Here is a 10,762-nt window from a genome sequence, read left to right on the forward strand (position 1 = left end):
GCACCCAACCATTCCAGGGCTCAAGAAAGGCCAGTGCAGCCTATGGGGACAAATCCCACCACTTCAGGGACCCACTGAGGTGGAAGGAATTTCATGTTCTTCCCAGGAGAGTTCCTTGCTGTGGTTCACTGCATCACTGTGAGGACACAAGGGTGAAGAGGCATTCCTTGGCCCCACTCTGCTCTTGGATTATTCCCAGGGGTTCCCCCGAAGAGCAGGCGATATACAGAGTATCCCAGTCAGATGTGCAAAACCACACGCTTCATCTCAGGCTCCAGCAACCCTCTCCAGGGCTGCATCCTATCTCCACAATTCGGGATGTGCTTGCAGAGGCCCTAGCAAGCCTCTCCAGGTGGGATGGAGGGAATTAGGAGGGATGCACTGATGGGGCTGCTGAACAACTGCAGGGCATCACAGGCACTGCCTCCACTGGGGTAGGAAGGAGCCATTCCCACAGGGAGTAGTGAGGGCTGCTTCCCCAGCGAACCACCCAGGGGGGAGGCAGCTCCTTGCTTCACCCTGTCCCCTAAGGGCCTTCATTCATCATCCTCTGGTCTGATCTGGAGAGGTGGAGATCCCTCCTCTCCCCCTGGCTGTACTGAATCTCGTTGGGTGCTTCACTCCAAGTCCCTTTTCTCCACCCTGGAAGCACCCTCCATCCTCCTGCAGCTCTGTGACTTTCCTGCCAGCTTCCAGAATGGTATGTGTGGTCCGGATCACGACGGATGAAAAAAGAAGAGACAATCAGCATCTTCCCCCACCCGCCAGAGGCTCTGCAAGCAGCTTTTAAACTCTACTTCAGCAATCGCCTGCCATTAAAATGATGGGAATTAGGGTAAAATGTCTCAGCAAGTGTGGGCTTTTGTCATTGCAGCCCAGAGAGGCTCCTCGGAAATGCTCTCTAAGGCTTTGGCTTTTATTGCTTTTACATCTCTGATTTCTGTTGGAGCAAATCTCTGCCTGAGCTGATGCTTAGGGCAGGAGTGGGAAGCCTGGGCCAAGCTGCTCCAGAGAGCATTTATGTGCCTCTCAAAGGTCTCCTTCCCTCTTTTTTCCTCTCCTTCTGTTCATTTTACCAGGTCTAAAAATACTCTACTAAAAACCCTCTTCCCCTGCAGCCGCCTCCCTCCTGGATGACTAATAATATCTGTTGCTCCCTCTTGATCTCTCTGTTATTTCCCAAGTCTTCCCCAAGGAGAGAAACCAAGTCGGAGCTGTGCTCTCAACCAACCCCTTAGATTCAGACTCCTAAATTCATTTTCCTCAGAGAATGGTATTTTTTCCCAGCTCCTCCAGTGTAGGAGCAGTTTAAACCCAGCTCCCCAGCTCACCATAAACTAATTCTGCTCCACAGCTTACACCTGCCCAATGCTGCTGAAGCACTGTTCTGATAGGGGAGCTCCAGGATCCTGGGATTTTCAGAGCTCTAGATAGAACAGCAGGTTCACTGGGAAAACCACCAAGCACTTACAAAACAATTTATTGTCTGTTTTTCAGGTTTCAGCTCTTTCCAGCAGCTTTCCAGCCCTGGAGCACTCCCTTGGGGGATGTGCTGAGGAGGCTGGGTTAGGCTGAGTTTGGTGTCTGGATCATCCTTGGAGCTGCATGAGCAGCACTGGCTGTGTGAGGAGCTTGCACTTTAGGAGCAGGGAGTGAATGCTGGGCACCAGCAGTGTTTGGGATAGTGGGACTTAGAGGAAAAACCTGCCTTGCTGTCACCACATTGGTGGCAATGGCTTTTTTCCCCACTGAATGGGATGTTAGAACATTCTAACAGGGATCAGCTTTCCTGCACTGCTTCATGTCTTTCCAAAACAGAGCCAAGACCTGCACCAGGCACTTTCCCCACTGCCAGCACCCTATCATGGATTAGTCAGGATATAGGGATGGAACAGCACTGGCAGGAGCTGGAGGTGTGATGAGTTTCTCTGGACTCGGACACTGCAGTACAGCCAAATCCCTCAGGCCTGATCCCAACCCACTGTGATTTTCCAAAGAGATCCATCAATGAACAAGCTCTGGAAAACCCTCATGCTGACACTGGTGATGTAAAAAATGTCTCCAAATGGTCACTGTCCTCATGAACCAGCCACTTCCAGCCTCAACCCTGCACTGCATGGAGGCAGATTTAAAGGGTGTTTGGCTGCTCCAACACTTCTGGAAATCCCCCTGGCTGGCTAATGCCCAAATCTTGCAAATCTTGATTTAGGAAAAATATCCGCTTGGGAGCAGTGCTTAAAAAGCTCAAGGCCATTTTCAAATCCTTGTAATGCTGCAGTTTCCTGGACATGTGAAAGCGAGAGGAAAAAGCAGATCAGGCTGAAGCAGGCAAGGGGCCAGGGCTGGCGGCTGTGCCCAGGGCTGTGCCGGCACAGAGCGTGCAGGAGCAGGCAGGAGTGGGCAGACCGGGGGCTATTTCAGCACCAAGCTCTCCCAGCTGCTCACCATGACTGGACCAGCATGGAAAGCAGGGAGGAGAGCAGCCCTTCCACATCACCCCGGGCAGGAGATCCATGAAGGGCTCCCAGGGCAGACCACAGGATCCTCGTGGACAGAGGGCTGCGGGTCACTGCCAGCCCCGTGTGCGGGCAGGGAGCCGAGCTCCATTATCCCCCCTGCCTTTACAGGAAGCCACTTGGTTGTGTTGTCAATATAGAGATTTTCTTTAAAAAAATAAAAAGCAAAATCTGGGTTCATGGTGCCATTATCGATCATTTGGTATTTTTAGCTCCTTGTTCAATCCATCCCTGTTGGTGTTACAACAACCACACGGCCCTGTGAAACACGACTCAGTGGGGCTGCTCCAAGGTGAGCAGGAGCTCAGAGAGCAGCAATACAATGCCAGTGGGATTAAAAATGCATGAGGGAAAATCGCTGCTTCCAACTCCTGCCAATGTTTCAAGGAGACAGGTAGATCCTCCCATCCAAACCAGGGGCAGATGAAACTCCTGTTTCCTACCTGGTGTGGAGGGTTGGGAACCCATAGAAAGGGTGAGACTGAGCTGAGTGGTGCCATTGATGGGCTGGAGGGAAGGGAGGACATCTACAAGGTGCTAGACAGGCTGGAGCAGTGGGTCCACGTGAGCCTCATGAGGTTCAGTCAGGCTAAGGGCAAGATCATGGACCTGGGCCATGGCAATCCCTAGTGCCAGCAGAGACTAGGGAGGTCTGCGGTGACCCCAGAGGTCTGTGAGGATAAACACTCTCAGCATCTCTCTTCATCATGGGGCCATTTACCCACCAATGGCTCCCAACTTTGTCCTCTCTTTTCCACTTGCAGCCCCTCCATATCCTGGATCCACTGACTCCATAGTGATTCAGTGTATTCCACCATCACTGATTTCATAGATGGTGGATGGAGGGATGGATGGATGGATGGCGGGATGGATGGATGGATCGATGGAGGGAGGGATGGATGGAGGGATGGACAGATGGATGGACAGATGGATGGAGGGATGGAGGGATGGATGGATGGATGGATGGATGGATGGATGGATGGATGGATGGATGATGGAGATGACCCTGTGGAGGAGGACTGGGGGATTCTGGTGGGTGACAAATGGGACATGATCCAGCCATATATGCTGACAGCCCAAAAAGCCAAGTGTCTTCTGAGACCCCCCTGGGGCTGCCTCCACCTCTAGGGCCCCAACACAGGACAATGATGTTAAACTGAACAAGGGTGGGGTCAGGTTAGACATGGGAAAGAAATGCTGGACCATGAGGGAGGTGAGGGGCTGGCACAGATGAATCATGGCAGTGGGATGTAAACCTGCACACTTAACCTCTATGTGACAACTTGCTCATCATTGCAGATGTCTCCTGGGTCCCCTGTGGCCCCATCCTTACATGCAGGTTATCTGGGAACCCTCCTGGGAACCCCAGGCTGGCTCTTCCTTTGCACACACACAATACTCTGTTGTGGCGTCGCTTCCTTCTTGCCTCACATTGACACCACCGAGATGAGACAACGCCCAGAAGAAGGAAACAGGGTCAGCAAAGGAGACAACTGTACTGGGAACTGGTTCATCTTGCCATGTCTGACCCTTGCTGCTCCCTGGGCTCACAGGAAGCAGAGCTCCAATGTCACCCAAGTGCAAGCCCCAAAGTTTACAGGGGTCAGTGCCCCCAGCAGCTGTCCCCATCCATGGGGACGTTTACCCCCAGCCATGAGTCCACTGACCCCCCCATCAACAGCCCCCAACTTTGTCCTCCCTTCTCTGCTTGCAGCCCCTTCCATATCTGGATCAGTGTCATCAGTGACTCAGAAGATGGTTGATACATCATAGAATCCCAGAGGGATTTGGGTTGGAAGGGACCTTAAAGCTCATCTGAGTCCACCCCCTGCCATGGGCAGGGACACCTTTCACTATCCCAGGTTGCTCCAAGCCCTGTCCAACCTGGCCTTGGACACTTCCAGGGATGGGGCAGCCACAGCTGCTCTGGACAACCACCCTTGCAGGGTAGAATTCCTCCCTAACACCCAATCCAAACCTACTCTCTTTCAGTTTGAAACCATAAAACACGTCTCCCACTCATTTCCTTTTAAAGTTGCCAAGTTCTGCCCTGGAGACTTCATGAATGGGGAGTTGAAGCTTCATGTGAAGCACAGTGCCAAAACACATTCAGCGTATGCTCTCAGGTGCCTTCCTCCCTCTCCCAAAGCATCGTGAGGCCCTTGTGAATCTCCAAACATTTGCCTTAGGTGATCCTTCAGTTGCACCCTCAGAGGAATCACTTTAATTTTCTGCTTTTGTTTGTCCCTTGAATTGAGACAGCAGAGCCTGGCAACACCACTGCCACACGTGACGCTCAGCTCAGTGTCCAGCCCATAACCACCTCCCAGGACCTTCCCAAGCCTTCTCCTGAGCTTTATATCCATGTGAACCCGGACAGGGGAGCAGGGGTACAGTACAGGCACACACACCTCAGCACAAGTCTTAAATGTGAACGGTTTTGTTGCAACCAGATAGCAAAGGGGGAACAAACTCGGCTGAAGTGAAACCACTGGATGCAATAGGTTGGGAAATGCCACAGCACGTGTTTTCCCTGCACCAGACCACATCCCATGAGGCCAGCCCCTGCCTGCAGCCCCCTCAGCAGTGCTGGGGCTGTAGGGGGATGTGGATGCTGCGCCTGCCTCTGGCTAACAGGCAGCAGCCGAAGTATTTATAGGAAATATGCAACATACTTCCAGCATGGGGACAGTTTCCAGCCCTGAGCTTGTTCGTATTTAAGTGCCGTGTGGTTGCAGGGAGAGGTCGGAGCAGAGTGGGCGATGCCGGCTCGCAGCAAAGCTGCCTCCTCCCAGGGCTCCCACAGGTTTGGCTGCTTGCTTTGGCTCCAGAGGCCACTTCCCAACTCTCTTCCCCCCACCCCAGCTACCGAGACCCCGTCCACCTCCCTGTGTCCCAAACAGCTGCTTCCCAGAAGGGCTATGGAGCCATGGGCTTTAGAGAGCTGCAGGTTTGCAGAGGGGCCAAGGGCTGGTCTCTCTCCCAGCAGACCCAGCAGGATGGAGGTGCCCAGTTCAGTCCAAGGGAAAAATGCTGGAGCAAATAGGCTCTTCCCCCCACCCCAGCTACCGAGACCCCGTCCACCTCCCTGTGTCCCAAACAGCTGCTTCCCAGAAGGGCTATGGAGCCATGGGCTTTAGAGAGCTGCAGGTTTGCAGAGGGGCCAAGGGCTGGTCTCTCTCCCAGCAGACCCAGCAGGATGGAGGTGCCCAGTTCAGTCCAAGGGAAAAATGCTGGAGCAAATAGGTGTCCAAATGACAGCTAAAAATGACATGGTAAATTCCCCGCCTGGCATCCCCTCATATGCACCAGTGCCAGGATGAAACCCCGTAGGTGAACCCCAAGGGCTGGAGCCCCTCTGCTCTGGAGCCAGGCTGGGACACCTTGGGGTGTTCACCTGGAGAAGGCTCTGGGGAGACCTTAGAGCCCCTCCAATGCCTAAAGGGGCTCCAAGAGAACTAGAGAACGACTTTGGACAAGGGCCTGGAGTGACAGGACAAGGCGGAATGGCTTCCCACTGCCAGACGGCAGGGTTAGATGGGATATTGGGAACAAATTCTTGGCTGTGAGGGTGGTGAGGCCCTGGCACAGGGTGCCCAGGGAAGCTGTGGCTGCCCCACACCTGGAAGTGGCCAATGCCCGGTGAGGTAGAGCCTAAAGCAACCTGGGATAGTGGAAGGTGTCTCTGCCCGTGGCAAGGGGTGGAGTCTTTAAGGTTCCTTTCAATCCAAACCATTCCAGGATTCTCTGCCATGCGAGTTCAAGCTTTCCTTGTGCTCTTTTAACAGTCCCTGCTCCTGCATCTAATGCCTGTGGAAAAAAAAACAGGTGATGGGTCTTGCAACAGCCTGGTCTCTCAGCCTGGCTGAGAGCACCTAGCACGCTGCCTGCTCCTTGGGTGTGGGAAGGGCCTGGGCAGGCGGCAGGGCTGGAGCAGGGATCTCCGCTGCGACCAGGGTGGAGCCCGAGGTGGAAAAAAACCCAGCACATAAAGGAAACTGTGTTTCATGTGTTATTGCCGCCTGTCTGAGCTGACCGAGGAGGGAATAGCAGCCACGATTCCATGCAAAAGGCTGCAAAATCCCTTCCTGAGATATAAATATTTGGTTTTCCTCATTTTCCTTGTGTGGAAATAAACACCACTGGCTGCAGTGTTGCCAGCATACTTTTGGGCTCATGCAGCCCAAGGAGAAAGGTTGCACTGTCCTGCCCCAGCACCGAGGATGGAGGGGCACTAAGGGCATGAAACCCAGCTCTGGGTGTGGAAGACACGCCCATGCCTCCCGGAAGCATTGGGAAAACGGATGGGAAGGACTTGGAATAAGCACAGACTATAAGATGCAGCTCCATCGAGAGCCTCTCTCGCCGCAGGGGGTGGCCCCCGTGGTGGGGGGCCCCTTGGAGGGCTGTGCCTGCCACTCTGTTCCCTGCTTCCTCTGGCCCTACGAGCAGGATGATACATCTTCCACAGCAGAATGAAGGCACGAAGAGGGGCGCCTGAAGGGCTCTGCACCCCAGGGATGCCCCTGCTAGAGTTCATCAGAACAGAGGGAAGGGCAGCCCCGGGATTTCCATGTAGTTCCAGGAAAACAGGGGGTTTAACGTGGGAGGGAAATCTCTGCTCTCAAATGCAAATCACAACGCGTGGAGCACACACAATACCATCGACGCTGGCAGAGGGCACACGGGACAGCTCTGAGAGACACTAAATGGACCCAATTTCCTTCTTTTCCAGCAATTCAGCAGCCGTCAGCCACTGCCAGGGGGCCCAGCCCAGCACAGGGCACCCTGGTCTTCACACCCCCCACGCCACTGCCCCGCCCCCAGCACATCCTCCTGCTGGGGACATGTTGTGCTGGGAGGTGACAGGGTTGGGTGGAGTGACACAAGGCTCCTGGGACACAAAAGCCACGGGAATCAGAGTGGCTTCGGACAAGATGATGGATGGCTAAGCCAGGCACCAGCCCAGGGACCGTGGGAGCTGCACCCAGCACTTCTGCAGAGAAAATCCTCAGTGTTCTGATGATGTTCAGGGAGTCAGGACTTTTTTCTTTTTTTTTTTTTAATAAATAAATAAAAATGTGCTAGAAATCTGCTGTATGATATTATCAGAAACAACCCAGAGAGCCCTGACACAGCCCAACCACCATGGCCAGGCCCTCTGCTGTACCCTGGTGAGGCAGAGAAACAAATCCATGTGGGGACAATCGGTGGGAATTTCCAAATGCTGCTTCCTTCTGGAAGAGCATATTGAACCCAAACACAGGACCAGGAACACCTGCAGAGAAGAAGCAAAACTCCAGGTCCTGAAACACCCAGGCTGTGGGACCAGCCGGGGATTGCTGTGTAAGGAGCTGAGCACCATCCTTACCCTCCAGGGCTGGGAAAGGTGGAAATACCCATGGGAAGAAGAAGCAGAAGACCTCACCATGGCTACACCCCCTGTTCATGAGATGCTTGCTGTTTCCCCAGGCAGAAATCACAGCACTTCCTGCTGCAGCTGGAAAGAAAGAATCCCTTGGAGGTGCTGGGACTGGGTTCTCAAAATTTGCTTATTATCCAAAGAAAGGGCCTGACAGACTTCACCCCTCTGACAGGAATCCATAGTTCTTAGCATTCCCACAATATGAAAAATCTCTTTTCCCTGCTGATGGGGAGGGGAAGAGAAGTTGGATTGCAACTGCTCACAGAGTTAGTGAATGCAGCAGAAAGGGAGGAAAAAGGGTTAAAATTATTAACGATCTAACAGGAACACTGTCTAATTGTCATTTCCATGTGACAGCTGATTAGAAGAAAGATTGGTTCAGATTTGATCCCAGATTTATTTTTCCCTGGCATGTCCCTTTCCCAGCTCACAGAGATGCTGGTGCACACACACGGCACCCTGGAGGCTGACAGACAAAGGACAGCAGGGACCCAAAGTGGTTCTGTGCTAAAAGAACTCTCAGAGGGGAGATTGCAGCTAGGGTATGCCCCTACATAGCTACTACATAGCTAGTACCCTAGCTGCATACTACAATAGTATCCAAATATTAAGGGATTAATGGAAAAGTCTTGAGGTGACACAGTTAATTATGCCCTGCTCCTATGGGAGAGAGGAGCTGACCCCAGGATGCTGTGGATGCTCTGCAGCTCTGTCCACATGCCCCTGCCCTAGCATAGCACCATAGCCAAAATCCCATATAATAACGGGCTGGAAACCACAGGTTTTGTCCAACAATTTCTCCTCTTTCCTTTGCTCTGGTTTATTCTTGTCTGTGCTGCTGCCAAAGCTTTTCTTCCCTCCCCGTAGGCAGAAATTCCTGGATATTTAGTCTGAGCTTTTTGCCCACCACTCAGAAGCTTTGGCAAGTACCTGATCGCTCCTCCACCCCCCCCAGACATTACTAATTCCTCAGGGAGTTCTCCTGGCAAACCAGCCATGTTGAGGGGTGAAATCTGGGGGTTACAGAAAACACACGAAGGGCTGACAGACCCCATTCCCTGGGGAAATCATCTCGAGGAGGCTCAGAGGTTGGTGTGAGGGCACTGGAAATAAGGCAAAGGAGAAAGAAGACCCAATGTGAATGGAAAAAATGTGGATGGTTCCCAGCTCTGTGCCTGCAGCAATGGGACTCTTCAAATTTGGACATTTCAGCTAAAAAAATAAAAAATCTGGAATGCAGGAGCAGAGAGCAGCCCTATTTCTAGCTGTGACTCCTCCCTGTGTGCTTGGCCTCCCAGACGACTCAGAAACTCAAGGCACTTCTTCCCGAGCTATAAAAAGAGCTGGAGTGGGACTGCAAGAGCCAGGAAGACAAACAAGGGAGTAGTTTACCCTCCTGTTGAGGACATGGGTGAAGTCGGGAGAGGGTCTTGCTCAACCCACCTTTTGAGGTGCCCCCAAGGAAGGAGAGTTGTGGGGCACAACAAAAATTCCAGGCTGGATCCCACCCACCAAAATGTTGTCTGTGCCATATCCCAAGGCACCCCACCACCTCCCATCCCTCCTGTGTGAGGAGAAGGTCCAGGACTGGCCCCATCCATCACCCCAACACAACTCTGGGTTCCCTGTGCTTGGGGAGGGTCACAGGTACCATGGTGATCAGGGACAGGGCATGGAGTGTCCCCCGGGACCACAGGGTGGAAGAAGCTCCACCAAACTGCAGCTCCCCTTTCCCCAGGCTGCTGAAAGGGTTTACAGCCTCACCTGACACCTGTTCCATGAATCCCAGCAGGACAGGATGGACTGTGCAAGTTCCAGGTGACCATAAACTTCAGCAAATTCAGGAATACCCACCTTTGCCCTCTCCAGACAAGTATTTACCTCTGCAGAAGCAGCCAAACCTTGCAGACTGTCGGAACATTTCATTCCCGTTTGTGAAGTGCACAAAACATTCCTGGCTGGAAAAACACCACCAGGTCACTGACTGGGAACGGAGCCACCAGGAGAGATGAGTTCTTCAATGGCTTCGCTGACTTAGTGTAGAAGCAGCATCTCTTCTGGGGAGCCATTCCCAGCCTACACTGACTTCTTCAACACCCCGAAAGTTGAAGTCTTCCTCTGCCACCACTTCAGCATTCCCTTAAGACCTCAGAAGATATCCTCACACCACTAACTGGTGCTGTGTGACTTTTCTCCTGAGCAGTTCCAAGGGTTGTAGAGCTGGACTGGGTGGTCCATATGGAGCAACCTGAAGTTGGCACACTTGGTAACCACGGTTCAGGAGAAGGACAACAGATGGGACAAGAGGGCATTGACTCAAGCTAAACCAGGTGAGGTTCAGGTTGGACACCAGAAAGAATTCCTTCATGGAAAGCGTTGTTCAGCATTGGAAGGGGCTTCCCAGAGAGGTGGTGGAGTCCCCATCCCCGGAGGTGTCCCAAGGAATGACTGGACATAGCACTCAGAGCTCTGGGCTGGGTGACAAGGTGGGAATCAGTCACAGGCTGGACTCGATGACCTTGGAGGTGTCTCCCAATCCAAATGATCCTGTGATGCCCATGGATCAACAAGGTGAGGGCACCAGCGTGACCTGCTGCCAAGCCCATGGAGATGCCAGACTGCTGATCCATGCTTTATTCAGTGGGATCCAGAGGTTGCATTTATTTCATTTAGAGATGGGATGCAGAGGTTGCATTTAGACCTGGATGAACTGTGACTTCACCACGGTCAGGTTGGGGATCTGAGGGTCACATCTGGCTTGTGCAAAAGATGCCAGTTGCTCTTTTCAACAGTTCAACAGAGCCCTCCTGTGCTCAGGTGC

At 52.9% G+C, this 10,762-nt stretch overlaps 1 protein-coding gene and 1 long non-coding RNA gene across 4 annotated transcripts in view; one reads left to right on the forward strand and one right to left on the reverse strand.

Moving 5' to 3' along the window:
- The window catches only part of LOC108447616, an 8,202-nt gene extending 5,498 nt beyond the window's left edge, over positions 1-2,704 (forward strand). Inside the window, exon 2 of the long non-coding RNA XR_001863266.1 lies at positions 1,498-2,704. This is a non-coding gene — a long non-coding RNA (uncharacterized LOC108447616). The remainder of the gene's footprint in view (positions 1-1,497) is intronic.
- HIP1 (huntingtin interacting protein 1) overlaps positions 1-10,403 on the reverse strand; it is a 35,422-nt gene extending 25,019 nt beyond the window's left edge. Inside the window, exon 1 of one of the 3 annotated variants that reach the window (XM_017738129.1) lies at positions 9,706-10,403. In XM_017738129.1, coding sequence (XP_017593618.1) covers positions 9,706-9,867 — 162 coding nt within the window. In that variant the 5' untranslated portion in view covers positions 9,868-10,403. The remainder of the gene's footprint in view (positions 1-9,705) is intronic. The other 2 variants (XM_017738126.1, XM_017738127.1) reach the window with 2 other exon arrangements.
- Positions 10,404-10,762: the final 359 nt, after the last annotated feature.

Source organism: Corvus brachyrhynchos, unplaced genomic scaffold, assembly GCF_000691975.1.
Source record: "Corvus brachyrhynchos isolate BGI_N302 unplaced genomic scaffold, ASM69197v1 scaffold137, whole genome shotgun sequence".
In the NCBI taxonomy this organism is placed as follows: Eukaryota; Metazoa; Chordata; class Aves; order Passeriformes; family Corvidae; genus Corvus; species Corvus brachyrhynchos.